Source organism: Scyliorhinus torazame, chromosome 7, assembly GCF_047496885.1.
Source record: "Scyliorhinus torazame isolate Kashiwa2021f chromosome 7, sScyTor2.1, whole genome shotgun sequence".
Taxonomy (NCBI): Eukaryota; Metazoa; Chordata; class Chondrichthyes; order Carcharhiniformes; family Scyliorhinidae; genus Scyliorhinus; species Scyliorhinus torazame.
Window position 1 is genome coordinate 178,032,003 of NC_092713.1, and position 14,900 is coordinate 178,046,902.

Sequence of the window (14,900 nt, forward strand, 5' to 3'; positions counted from 1 at the left end):
AGGATCAAGGAAAACCCAAAAGCTTTCTATAGGTATGTCAGGAATAAGCGAATGACTAGGGAAAGAGTAGGACCAGTCAAGGACAGGGATGGGAAATTGTGTGTGGAGTCTGAAGAGATAGGCGAGATACTAAATGAATATTTTTCGTCAGTATTCACTCAGGAAAAAGATAATGTTGTGGAGGAGAATGCTGAGCCCCAGGCTAATAGAATAGATGGCATTGAGGTACGTAGGGAAGAGGTGTTGGCAATTCTGGACAGGCTGAAAATAGATAAGTCCCCGGGACCTGATGGGATTTATCCTAGGATTCTATGGGAGGCCAGGGAAGAGATTGCTGGACCTTTGGCTTTGATTTTTATGTCATCATTGGCTACAGGAATAGTGCCAGAGGACTGGAGGACAGCAAATGTGGTCCCTTTGTTCAAAAAGGGGAGCAGAGACAACCCCGGCAACTATAGACCGGTGAGCCTCACGTCTGTAGTGGGTAAAGTCTTGGAGGGGATTATAAGGGACAAGATTTATAATCATCTAGATAGGAATAATATGATCAGGGATAGTCAGCATGGCTTTGTGAAGGGTAGGTCATGCCTCACAAACCTTATTGAGTTCTTTGAGAAGGTGACTGAACAGGTAGACGAGGGTAGAGCAGTTGATGTGGTGTATATGGATTTCAGCAAAGCGTTTGATAAGGTTCCCCACGGTAGGCTATTGCAAAAAATACGGAGGCTGGGGATTGAGGGTGATTTAGAGATGTGGATCAGAAATTGGCTAGCTGAAAGAAGACAGAGGGTGGTGGTTGATGGGAAATGTTCAGAATGGAGTAAAGTCACAAGTGGAGTACCTACTGTTCTGGGGCCGTTGCTGTTTGTCATTTTTATCAATGACCTAGAGGAAGGCGCAGAAGGGTGGGTGAGTAAATTTGCAGACGATACTAAAGTCGGTGGTGTTGTCGATAGTGTGGAAGGATGTAGCAGGTTACAGAGGGATATAGATAAGCTGCAGAGCTGGGCTGAGAGGTGGCAAATGGAGTTTAATGTAGAGAAGTGTGAGGTGATTCACTTTGGAAGGAATAACAGGAATGCGGAATATTTGGCTAATGGTAAAGTTCTTGAAAGTGTGGATGAGCAGAGGGATCTAGGTGTCCATGTACATAGATCCCTGAAAGTTGCCACCCAGGTTGATAGGGTTGTGAAGAAGGCCTATGGAGTGTTGGCCTTTATTGGTAGAGGGATTGAGTTCCGGAGTCGGGAGGTCATGTTGCAGCTGTACAGAATTCTGATCCGGCCGCATTTGGAGTATTGCGTACAGTTCTGGTCACCGCATTATAGGAAGGACGTAGAGGCTTTGGAGCGGGTGCAGAGGAGATTTACCAGGATGTTGCCTGGTATGGAGGGAAAGTCTTATGAGGAAAGGCTGATGGACTTGAGGTTGTTTTCGTTGGAGAGAAGAAGGTTAAGAGGAGACTTAATAGAGGCATACAAAATGATCAGGGGGTTGGATAGGGTGGACAGTGAGAGCCTTCTCCCGCGGATGGATATGGCTGGCACGAGGGGACATAACTTTAAACTGAGGGGTAATAGATATAGGACAGAGGTCAGAGGTAGGTTCTTTACGCAAAGAGTAGTGAGGCCGTGGAATGCCCTACCTGCTACAGTAGTGAACTCGCCAACATTGAGGGCATTTAAAAGTTTATTGGATAAACATATGGATGATAATGGCATAGTGTAGGTTAGATGGCTTTTGTTTCGGTGCAACATCGTGGGCCGAAGGGCCTGTACTGCGCTGTATTGTTCTATGTTCTATGTTCTATTTGGAGGAAAATGTAACTGGTCTGATTAGTAAGTTTGCAGACGACACAATGGTTGATGGAATTGTGGATAGCGATGAGGATTGTCAGAGGATACAGCAGGATTTAGATCATTTGGAGACTTGGGCGGTGAGATGGCAGATTGAGTTTAATCCGGCCAAATGTGAGGTAATGCATTTTGGAAGGTCTAATGCAGGTAGGGAATATACAGTGAATGGTAGAACCCTCAAGAGTATTGAAAGTCAAAGAGATCTAGGAGTACAGGTCCACAAGTCACTGAAAGGGGCAACACAGGTGGAGAATGTAGTCAAGAAGGCATACGGCATGCTTGCCTTCATTGGCCGGGGCATTGAGTATAAGAATTGGCAAGTCATGTTGTAGCTGTATAGAACCTTAGTTAGGCCACGTTTGGAGTAAAATGTTCAATTCTGGTCGCCACACTACCAGAAGGATGTGGAGGCTTTAGAGAGGGTGCAGAAGAGATTTAGCAGGATGTTGTCTGGTATGGAGGGCATTAGCTATGAGAAGCGGTTGAATAACCTCGATTTGTTCTCACTGGAACGACGGAGGTTGAGGGGCAACCTGATAGAGGCCTACAAAATTATAAGGGGCATAGACAGAGTGGATAGTCAGAGGCTTTTCCCCAGGGTAGAGGGGTCAATTACTCGGGGGCATAGGTTTAAGGTGCGAGGGGCAAGGTTTAGAGGAGATGTACGAGGCAAGTTTTTTTATACTGAGGGTAGTAGGTGCCTGGAACTCGCTGCCGGAGGTGGTGGTGTAAGCAGGGACGATAGTGACATTTAAGGGGCACCTTGACAAATACATAAATAGGATGGGAATAGAGGGATACGGACCCAGGAAGATTTGTTTAGTCGGGCATCACGGTCGGCACGGGCTTGGAGGGCCGAAGGGCCTGTTCCTGTGCTGTACTTTTCTTTGTTCTTTGTACATAGAACATAGAACAGTACGTAGATAGTCCTACTTGGGAGGGGGCAGTGCTACACCTAATCCTAGGAAATTTAGCCGGGTAAGTGGTCAAAGAGTCAGTGGGAGTGCATTTTGGAGAAAGTGACCATAATTCTGTAAGTTTTGAAGTCATTATGGAAAGGATAAGGATAGTCCAGAATTCAACTGTCTGAATTGGGGGAAGGATACTTTCAATATCATTAGACAGGATCTGGCAAACGTAGACTGGAAGCAGTCTACCTGCTACTTGCAGGTAAATATACATTTGGAAAGTGGGAGTCTTTGAAAAGTGAAATAGAGAGTTCAGGGCCAACCTGTTCCTCTAAGAGTGAAAGGGCCAGGCTGGCACGCCCAAGGAACCCTGGATATCAAGGGTTTGCGAAAGAAAAAAAGGAAGCATATGGTAGGTATAGAGCACTAAAAATGGAGGAAGTCCTTCAGAAGTAGAGAGAGTGTAGTGTGGGATGCTTAGGGGATTTTCACAGTAAGCCTACTTGTGAGACTACGAAGGATTATTATTAACAAAATTAGGAGATCAAAGAGGGACCACAAAATATCATTGGTGGGAAGGATGAAGGAAACCCCCCGAAGTATATTAGGAGCAAGAGGATGACCAGGTAAAGGGTGAGGCCATTTAGGGACCAAAGGAACAACCTGTGCGTGGAGCCAGAGGACATGGGTGAGGTCTTGAATTAATATTTTCATCTGTATTCACCAAGGAGAAAGACATGGCAGCTGGAAATTTCAGTTGAGATGGTGAAGTTCTAGAGCAGGTTAAGATTAAGAAGGACAAGGTAATAGATGTGTTAGTGGGCATAAAGGTGCATAAACCCTCTGGGCCTGATGAGATGTATCCCAGGCTGCTGTGGGAGGCAAAAGAGGAGCTTGCTGGAGCAAATCTTCTCTGGTCAAGGGTGAAGTGCCAGATGACTAGCTATCCTCCAATGTGGTACCTTTATTCAAGAAGGACAACAGGGATAAGCCAGATTATTACAGGCCATTTGTCGAACAGCAGTGGTAGGGAAATTATTGCAAATAATTCTGAGGGACACGATTAATCAACACTTGGAAAGGAAGGGATTGATCAGGGATAGTCAGCACAGGTTTGTTGGTGGGAGGTCCGATCTAATTAATTCAATTGAGTTTTTTGAGAAGGTAAGTAATCATATTGATGAGGGTAGCAGTTGATATAGAATAGAACGATACAGCGCAGTACAGGCCCTTCGGCCCACGATGTTGCACCGAAACAAAAGCCATCTAACCTACACTATGCCATTATCATCCATATGTTTATCCAATAAACTTTTAAATGCCCTCAATGTTGGCGTGTTCACTACTGTTGCAGGTAGGGCATTCCACGGCCTCACTACTCTTTGCGTAAAGAACCTACCTCTGACCTCTGTCCTATATCTATTACCCCTCAGTTTAAAGCTATGTCCCCTCGTGCCAACCATTTCCATCCGCGGGAGAAGGCTCTCACTGTCCACCCTATCTAACCCCCTGATCATTTTGTACGCCTCTATTAAGTCTCCTCTTAACCTTCTTCTCTCCAACGAAAACAACCTCAAGTCCATCAGCCTTTCCTCATAAGATTTTCCCTCCATACCAGGCAACATCTTGGTAAATCTCCTCTGCACCCGCTCCAAAGCCTCCACGTCCTTCCTATAATGCGGTGACCAGAACTGTACGCAATATTCCAAATGTGGCCGTACCAGAGTTTTGTACAGCTGCAACATGACCTCCTGACTCCGGAACTCAATCCCTCTACCAATAAAGGCCAACACTCCATAGGCCTTCTTCACAACCCTATCAACCTGGGTGGCAACTTTCAGGGATCTATGTACATGGACACCTAGATCCCTCTGCTCATCCACACTTCCAAGAACTTTACCATTAGCCAAATATTCCGCATTCCTGTTATTCCTTCCAAAGTGAATCACCTCACACTTCTCTACATTAAACTCCATTTGCCACCTCTCAGCCCAGCTCTGCAGCTTATCTATATCCCTCTGTAACCTGCTACATCCTTCCACACTGTCGACAACACCACCGACTTTAGTATCGTCTGCAAATTTACTCACCCACCCTTCTGCGCCTTCCTCTAGGTCATTGATAAAAATGACAAACACCAACGGCCCCAGAACAGATCCTTGTGGTACGCCACTTGTAACTGAACTCCATTCTGAACATTTCCCATCAACCACCACCCTCTGTCTTCTTTCAGCTAGCCAATTTCTGATCCACATCTCTAAATCTCCCTCAATCCCCAGCCTCCGTATTTTCCGCAATAGCCTACCGTGGGGAACCTTATCAAACGCTTTACTAAAATCCATATACACCACATCAACTGCTCTACCCTCGTCTACCTGTTCAGTCACCTTCGCAAAGAACTCGATAAGGTTTGTGAGGCATGACCTACCCTTCACAAAGTCATGCTGACTACCCCTGATCATATTATTCCTATCTAGATGATTATAAATCTTGTCTCTTATAATCCCCTCCAAGACTTTACCCACTACAGACGTGAGGCTCACCGGTCTATAGTTGCCGGGGTTGTCTCTGCTCCCCTTTTTGAACAAAGGGACCACATTTTGCTATCCTCCAGTCCTCTGGCACTATTCCTGTAGCCAATGATGACATAAAAATCAAAGCCAAAGGCCCAGCAATCTCTTCCCTGGCCTCCCAGAGAATCCTAGGATAAATCCCATCAGGCCCCGGGGACTTATCTATTTTCAGCCTGTCAAGAATTGCCAACACCTCTTCCCTACGTACCTCAATGCCATCTATTCTAATAGCCGGGGTCTCAGCATTCTCCTCCACAACATTATCTTTTTCCCGAGTGAATACTGACGAAAAATATTCATTTAGTATCTCGCCTATCTCTTCAGACTCCACGCACAACTTCCCATCCCAGTCCTTGACTGGTCCTACTCTTACCCTAGTCATTCGCTTATTCCTGACATACCTATAGAAAGCTTTTGGGTTTTCCTTGATCCTACCTGCCAAATACTTCTCATGGCCCCTCCTTGCTCGTCTTAGCTCTCTCTTAGATCCTTCCTCGCTACCTTGTAACTATCCATCGCCCCAACTGAAACTTCACACCTCATCTTCACATAGGCCTCCTTCTTCCTCTTAACAAGAGATTCCACTTATTTGGTAAACCACGGTTCCCTCGCTCGATGCCTTCCTCCCTCCTTGACATACTTATCAAGAACACGCAGTAGCTGATCCTTGAACAAGCTCCACTTATCCAGTGTGCCCAACACTTGCAGCCTACTTCTCCACCTTATCCCCCCCAAGTCACGTCTAATGGCATCATAATCGCCCTTCCCCCAGCTATAACTCTTGCCCTGCGGTGTATACTTATCCTTTTCCATCATTAACGTAAACGTCACCGAATTGTGGTCACTGTCCCCAAAGTGCTCTCCTACCTCCAAATCCAACACCTGGCCTGGTTCATTACCCACAACCAAATCCAACGTGGCCTCGCCTCTTGTTGGCCTGTCAACATATTGTGTCAGGAAACCCTCTTGCACACACTGTACAAAAAACGACCCATCTAATGTACTCGAACTATATCTTTTCCAGTCAATATTTGGAAAGTTAAAGTCTCCCATAATAACTACTCTGTTACTTTCGCTCTTATCCAGGATCATCCTCGCCATCCTTTCCTCTACATCCCTCGAACTATTTGGAGGCCGATAGAAAACTCCCAACAGGGTGACCTCTCCTTTCCTGTTTCTAACCTCAGCCCATATTACCTCGGAAGATGAGTCCCCATCTAGCATCCTCTCCGCCACCGTAATACTGCTCTTGACTAGCAGCGCCACACCTCCCCCTCTTTTGCCTCCTTCTCTGAGCTTACTAAAACACTTAAACCCCGGAACCTGCAACATCCATTGCTGTCCCTGCTCTATCCATGTCTCCGAAATGGCCACAACATCGAAGTCCCAGGTACCAACCCATGCTGCCAGTTCCCCTACCTTATTTCGTATACTCCTGGCATTAAAATAGACACACTTCAAACCACCTCCTGAACACTGGCCCCCTCCTGCGACGTCAAATCTGTGCTCCTGACCTCTATACTCTCATTCTCCCTTACCCTAAAACTACAATCCAGGTTCCCATGCCCCTGCTGCATTAGTTTAAACCCCTCCAAAGAGCACTAACAAATCTCCCCCCCAGGATATTTGTGCCCCTCAGGTTCAGATGTAGACCATCCTGTCTGTAGAGGTCCCACTTTCCCCAGAAAGAGCCCCAGTTATCCAGAAATCTGAATCCCTCCCGCCTGCACCATCCCTGTAGCCACATGTTTAATTGCTCGCTCTCCCTATTCCTCATCTCACTATCACGTGGCACGGGCAACAACCCAGAGATAACAACTCGGTTTGTTCTAGTTCTGAGCTTCCATCCTAGCTCCCTGAAAGCCTGCCTGACATCCTTGTCCCCTTTCCTACCTATGTCGTTAGTGCCAATGTGGACCACGACTTGGGGCTGCTCCCCTTCCCCCTTAAGGACCCGGAAAACACGATCCGAGACATCACGTACCCTTGCACCTGGGAGGCAACATACCAAACGTGAGTCTCTCACGCTCCCACAAAATCTCCTATCTGTGCCCCTGATTATCGAGTCCCCAATTACTAATGCTCTGCTCCTCTCCCCCCTTCCCTTCTGAGCAACAGGGACAGACTCCGTGCCAGAGGCCCGTACCCCATGGCTTACCCCTGGTAAGTCCCCCCCCCCCACAAGTATCCAAAGCGGTATACTTGTTTCTCAGGGGAATGACCGCAGGGGATCCCTGCACTGACTGCTTCTTCCCAGTCCCTCTTACAGTTACCCATCTGTCTCCAATTTTTGGTGTAACTAATTCCCTAAAGCTGCTATCTATGACCCCCTCTGCCTCCCGAATGATCCGAAGTTCTTCCAACTCCAGCTCCAGTTCCCTAACTCGGTCTTGGAGGAGCTGGAGATGGCAGCACTTCCTGCAGGTAAAATCAGCAGGGACACTAACGGCATCCCTCACCTCAAACATCCTGCAGGAGGAACATTGCACTCCCTTCCCTGCCATCCCTCTAACTTTCTACCAAGATCTGGCTAACAACTAAATTAAATTAAAAATAAATAGGGGAGAGATTCAGAAGGGCCCAGAGGGGCAATTTCTTCACTCAGAGGGTAGTGAGTGTCTGGAATGGGCTGTCAGAGGTAGTAGTAGAGGCGGGTACAATTGTGTCTTTTAAAAAACATTTAGATAGTTACATGGGTAAGATGGGTATAGAGGGTTATGGGCCAAGTGCGGGCAACTGGGACTAGCTTAATGGTAAAAACTGGGCGGCATGGACTGGTTGGGCCGAAGGGCCTGTTTCCATGCTGTAAACTTCTATGATTCTATGAAATAAATAAATAATAATAAAATATGGTACTTACCTCACACCAATGGGTCTTATTATTAGGTTAGAGGAGGAGGGCGGGTGGGAGACATAACACGTGTAGTGTCTCGGGTTTCCTCTCCACCAGAATTTATTGGTGAGGGACTTCCCAGAAGTCCGCGGGTCGAACTTCCTGTTCCCGCCTTAAACACTAAAATTTAAGTTGGTTATGGTTTACATGGACGTCAGTAAGGGCTTTGGCAAGGTCCCACATGGAAGGCTGGTCGAAAAGATTAGAGTCCATAAGATCCAATGAAAGTTGGCAAATTGGATCCAAAATTGACTTGTTAAGAACATAAGAACTAGGAGCAGGAGTCGGCCATCTGGCCCTTCGAGCCTGCTCCACCATTCAATGAGATCATGGCTGATCTTTTGTGGACTCAGCTCCACTTTCCGGCCCGAACACCATAACCCTTAATCCCTTTATTCTTCAAAAAACTATCTATCTTTATCTTAAAAACGTTTAATGAAGGAGCCTCTACTGCTTCACTGGGCAAGGAATTCCATAGATTCACAACCCTTTGGGTGAAGAAGTTCCTCCTAAACTCAGTCCTAAATCTACTTCCCCTTATTTTGAGGCTATGCCCCCTAGTTCTGCTTTCACCCGCCAGTGGAAACAACCTGCCCGCATCTATCCTATCTATTCCCTTCATAATCTTATATGTTTCTATAAGATCCCCCCTCATCCTTCTAAATTCCAACGAGTACAGTCCCAGTCTACTCAACCTCTCCTCGTAATCCAACCCCTTCAGCTCTGGGATTAACCTAGTGAATCTCCTCTGCACACCCTCCAGTGCCAGTACGTCCTTTCTCAAGTAAGGAGACCAAAACTGAACACAATACTCCAGGTGTGGCCTCACTAACACTTTATACAATTGCAGCAGAACCTCCCTAGTCTTATACTCCATCCCTCTAGCAATGAAGGACAAAATTCCATTTGCCTTCTTAATCACCTGTTGCACCTGAAAACCAACTTTTTGCGACTCATGCACTCATTGGCTCCCCGTTATCTACCGCACTGTTAATGTCCTCAAAAAATTCCACTAAATTAGTTAGGCACGACCTGCCCTTTATGAACCCATGCTGCGTCTGTCCAATGGGACAATTTCCATCCAGATGCCTCGCTATTTCTTCCTTGATGATAGATTCCAGCATCTTCCCTACTACAGAAGTTAAGCTCACTGGCCTATAATTACCCGCTTTCTGCCTACCTCCTTTTTTAAACAGTGGTGTCACGTTTGCTAATTTCCAATCCGCCGGGACCACCCCAGAGTCTAGTGAATTTTGGTAAATTATCACTAGTGCATTTGCAATTTCCCTAGCCATCTCTTTTAGCACTCTGGGGTGCATTCCATCAGGTCCAGGAGACTTGTCTACCTTTAGCCCCATTACCTTGCCCATCACTACCTCCTTGGTGATAATAATCCTCTCAAGGTCCTCACCTGTCATAGCCTCATTTCCATCAGTCACTGGCATGTTATTTGTGTCTTCCACTGCGAAGACCGACCCAAAAAGCCTGTTCAGTTCCTCAGCCATTTCCTCATCTCCCATTATTAAATCTCCCTTCTCATCCTCTCTTTTTTTATGTATTTGTAGAAACTTTTACTATCTATTTTTATATTCTGAGCAAGTTTACTCTCATAATCTATCTTGCTCTTCTTTATAGCTTTTTTAGTAGCTTTCTGTTGCCCCCTATAGATTTCCCAGTCCTCTCGCCTCCCACTAATCTTTGCTACTTTGTATGTTTTTTCCTTCAATTTGATACTCTCCCTTATTTCCTTAGATATCCACGGTCGATTTTCCCTCTGTTTACCATCCTTCCTTTTTGTTGGTATAAACCTTTGCTGAGCACTGTGAAAAATCACTTGGAAGGTTCTCCACTGTTCCTCAACTGTTTCACCAAAAAGTCTTTGCTCCCAGTCTACCTTAGCTAGTTCTTCTCTCATCCCATTGTAATCTCCTTTGTTTAAGCACAAAACACTAGTGCTTGATTTTACCTTCTCACCCTCCATCTGTATTTTAAATTCCACCATATTGTGATCGCTCCTTCCGAGAGGATCCCTAACTATGAGATCCTGAATCAATCCTGTCTCATTACACAAGACCAGATCTAGGACCGCTTGTTCCCTCGTAGGTTCCATTACATACTGTTCTAGGAAACTATCGCGGATACATTCTATAAACTCCTCCTCAAGGCTGCCTTGACCGACCTGGTTAAACCAATCAACATGTAGATTAAAATCCCCCAAAACTGCTGTACCATTTCTACATGCATCTGTTATTTCTGTTAAGAGGAGACAAAGGATAATGGTGGATGGGTGCCTTTGTGATTGGAAGCCTGTGACCAGCAGTGCATCACAGGGACCAGTGCTGGGACCCCTGATGTTTGGATGAGAATGCAGATGTCATGAAAATTGGTGGTACTGTTGATAGTGAGGATAGTCTTAGCTATAGACTGATATCGATCAGCTGGTAAGTTGGGCAGAGCATTGGCAGATGGAATTTAATTCTGGTAAGTATTGAGGTGATGCATTTAGGGAGGTTTAATAAGGGTAGGATATACACAATGAATTGTAGGTCACTAGGGAGTATTGAGGAACAAAGGGATCTTGGTGCACAAGTCCATAGACCCCTGAAGGTGGCAGCACAGGTAGATAGGGTGGTGAAGATGTCATATGGAATGCTTGCCTTCATTAGCTGGGTCATAGAATATAGAAACAGAAAGGTCCTGGGACAACTTTATAAAACATTGTTTAGGTCATAGATTGAATATTATATTGCAGTTCTGGTCACCACACCATTGGAAGGATGTGATTGCACTGGAGGGGTTTCCTGGGATGGGAAGTTTCAGCTATGAGGAGAGACTGGATTGGCTGGGTTTGTTTTCTCTGGAGCAGAGGGGAGGCTGATAGAGGTATACAAAATTATGCGAGCATAGACAGGGTAGGTAGATAAAAATGTTATTCCCCAGGGCAGAGGTCTTGAAGACCAGAGGGCATAGGTTTAAGGAGAAGAGTAAGTGGCTTAAAGGGGACCTGAGGAAACATTTTTTCACCCAGATGGTGGAAGAAATACAGAACGCACTGCATGAGGCTGTGGAGGCAGTTACTCACGCAACATTTAAGAAACATCCGGATGAGCACTTAAATCACCAAGGAATAGTAGACTATGGACTATTCTTTTTTCCATTCCATCTATCTTTCTGCGAGGTATTCGACGAACGGTTGCCACCGCCTGGTGAACCCTTGAGCCGACCCCCTTAGAACGAACTTAATCCGCTCTAGCTTTATAAACCCTGCCATGTCATTTATCCAGGTCTCCACCCCCGGGGGCTTGGCTTCTTTCCACATTAACAATATCCTGCGCCGGGCTACTAGGGACGCAAAGGCCAAAACATCGACCTCTCTCGCCTCCTGCACTCCCGGCTCTTGTGCAACCCCAAATATAGCCAACCCCCAGCTTGGTTCGACCCGGACCCCCACTACTTTTGAAAGCACCTTTGTCACCCCCATCCAAAACCCCTGTAGTGCCGGGCATGACCAAAACATAGGGGTATGATTCGCTGGGCTTCTCAAGCACCTCGCACACCTATCCTCCACCCCAAAAAATTTACTGAGCCGTGCTCCAGTCATATGCGCCCTGTGTAATACCTTAAACTGAATCAGGCTTAGCCTGGCACACGAGGACGACGAGTTTACCCTGCTTAGGGCATCTGCCCACAGCCCCTCCTCGATCTCCTCCCCCAGCTCTTCTTCCCATTTCCCTTTTAGTTCATCTACCATAGTCTCCCCTTCGTCCCTCATTTCCCTATATATATCTGACACCTTACCATCCCCCACCCATGTCTTTGAGATCACTCTGTCCTGCACCTCTTGTGTCGGGAGCTGCGGGAATTCCCTCACCTGTTGCCTCGCAAAAGCCCTCAGTTGCATATACCTGAATGCATTCCCTTGGGGCAACCCATATTTCTCGGTCAGCGCTCCCAGACTCACGAACTTCCCATCCACAAACAGATCTTTCAGTTGCGTTATTCCTGCTCTTTGCGACATTCCATATCCCCCATCCATTCCCCCCGGGGCAAACCTATGGTTGTTTCTTATCGGGGACCCCCCCCAAGGCTCCAGTCTTTCCCCTATGCCGTCTCCACTGTCCCCAAATCTTCAGTGTAGCCACCACCACCGGGCTTGTGGTGTAGTTCCTCGGTGAGAACGGCAATGGGGCTGTCACCATAGCCTGTAGGCTAGTCCCCCTACAGGACGCCCTCTCTAATCTATTCCACGCCGCTCCCTCCTCCTCTCCCATCCACTTACTCACCATTGAAATATTAGCGGCCCAATAATACTCACTTAGGCTCGGTAGTGCCAGCCCCCCCCTATCCCTGCCATGCTGTAAGAATCCCTTCCTCACTCTCGGGGTCTTCCCGGCCCACACAAAACCTTTTTTCAATCCTTTTAAAAAAAGCCTTCGTGATCACCACCGGGAGGCACTGAAAGAAAGAGCACCCTACTTAAGCCCATGCCTTCACCCTATCCCCGTAACCCCACCTAATCTTTTTGGACACGAAGGGCAACTTATCATGGCCAATCCACCTAACCTGCACATCTTTGGACTGTGGGAGGAAACCGGAGGAAACCCACACAGACACGGGGAGAACGTGCAGACTCTGCACAGACAGTGGCCCAAGCCGAGAATCAAACCTGGGACCCTGCAGCTGTGAAGCAACTGTGCTAATCACTGTGTTACCGTACTGTCCCCCACTGTACTTCCGTGCTGCCCTACTAGGTTTGACCTACTAGGTTTCTCTACAGAAAGCCAGCATTGAATTGATAGGCCAAAGGGCCTGTCTCTATGTCACAATGGATCTGATATTGCAACAATGCATACATCCACAGTAAATGGGTGCACATTACTCCAGTGCACATTGACACATTCAAAACACAGACTCTCAGGCGTATGCAGACTCAACACACACACATGACGCGCGCGCACACCGACACGCACACACCGACACGCTTGTGCACACACATCCCGAAGAACACACACACATCAATGGGGAAAAACATGCACGCTCATAAGGCCACTCACTGACATTGCCCCACACTCACCACAAATTTGGTAGCTGCTCCACAACTCACTGGGTGAACATCGAAGGGCGATGTCCATTTGCCCCATTCTGCTTGCCTGCTCTGCGTTGTTTGTTGCGAGTTCGTACTGTGATGAGAGGAGAAAAGAGTGGTGGTAGTACCTTACGTTCCAATTGTTCAAACTCTTTTATTTTCAATAGTTAAAAACAAAAATAATATAAAAGCCTGATGGAATGTTGGCCTCTAGGAGCTGGAATACAAAGGGTCGGGAGTTATGTTACAGAGTCATTTGGAGTAAGGTGTTCAATTACAACTTTCCTCAGGAAAAATATACAGGCCTGGGTGTAGGTGCAGCACAAATTCAACAGAATTTTGAAGAGAGTACCTTTAAGAAATGGGTGTTTAAGAAATGTACCTTTAAGAAATGGAGCTGCTCATGTTACTGGAGTGATGTCAGAGTGTGGGTGGAGCTGAGCTCTACTTCTGCTTTTTAGTTTCAGTTTGAGAAAAGCTTGGGTGTGTCTGTGTTTTTCAGTGAGCTGCATCTGGAGTTAAAACAAAGGGCTGTACTGTTGATCTCTGCCATCCAAAGACCATCTATGGATCATTTGGTGAACCCAGAATTGTAATTGGGTATTGAATGTAAACCTAATGTGCTCCTGTTTGAAGGTTTGTTAAGTCTTTTGGATGTTAAAAGGACAGCTTACAGGGTCACTTAGGGTTGTAGTCTTTGGGGTTGTATTTGATTTACTGGTTGCTAAGATATTCATTGTTTGTTTTAAAAAGGTTAACTTGAGTTCATAGAATAAACATTGTTTTGTTTTAAAAAATACTTGTCGATTTCTGAAGTACCACACCTGTAGAGTGGGCCCTGTGCTCCCCATACCACAATCTATTAATAGTTGTGGGTCAGGTGAACTCCATGATACACTTTGGGGTTCTCTAAACCCTGACCTATAACAATACCAAAGTTAAAAGAATGCATACAGATTGCATAAGATTGCACAGGAGATGATACTGTACCGACCAGGTGCACAAAGCCAAGGGGATTCAACAGAATTTCAGGAGCAGCAGAGACACCCCCATCCACCATGCCAGTGTCAAGTTCAGTGTCTGAACTGTGCAGGTGTTCAGGACAGTCCACATCATGCCTGTCCGCAGAACACCCAGTGTAGAAGAAAAACGATAACCATCTGATTCTTTTCTGCCGGGTGTGGCCGAAACTGGGCCTTTTATTTTCATCTGGCCAGTCATGCACATTATCTGTAGGGAGCCATTGAGAGCCCCACCTACACAGTAACTAGCGGGCCCTTAAAGAGACCCAGCTATTAGTAGCAGATCACCATCCGTATTCAGTGGCACTGGCGGAATGGTGCCCCTATCCAGTGTCACCAGCAGAGCACCATCCCTATCCAGGGTCTCCAGCAGAGCATCCTCCCTATCCAGGGTCTCCAGCAGAGCACCGTCCCTATCCATGGTCTCCAGCAGAGCACCGTCCCCATCCAATTCAACTAGCAGAGCACCGTCCCGATCCAGGGTCTCCAGCAGAGCACCGTCCCTATCCAGGGTCTCCAGCAGAGCATCATCCCTATCCATGGTCTCCAGTAGAGCACCGTC

General features: G+C 46.6%; 1 protein-coding gene across 3 annotated transcripts in view; it reads right to left on the reverse strand.

The window, feature by feature from the left end:
* The window catches only part of uimc1 (ubiquitin interaction motif containing 1), a 175,728-nt gene that overhangs the window by 43,365 nt on the left and 117,463 nt on the right, over nucleotides 1–14,900 (reverse strand). For all 3 annotated transcript variants that reach the window (XR_011948286.1, XM_072511842.1, XM_072511841.1), the window contains exon 7: nucleotides 13,305–13,410. Coding sequence is in view for 2 of the 3 variants with exons in the window: in XM_072511842.1 (XP_072367943.1) it covers nucleotides 13,331–13,410 (80 nt within the window). In the remaining variant the exon portion in view is untranslated. The remainder of the gene's footprint in view (nucleotides 1–13,304; nucleotides 13,411–14,900) is intronic.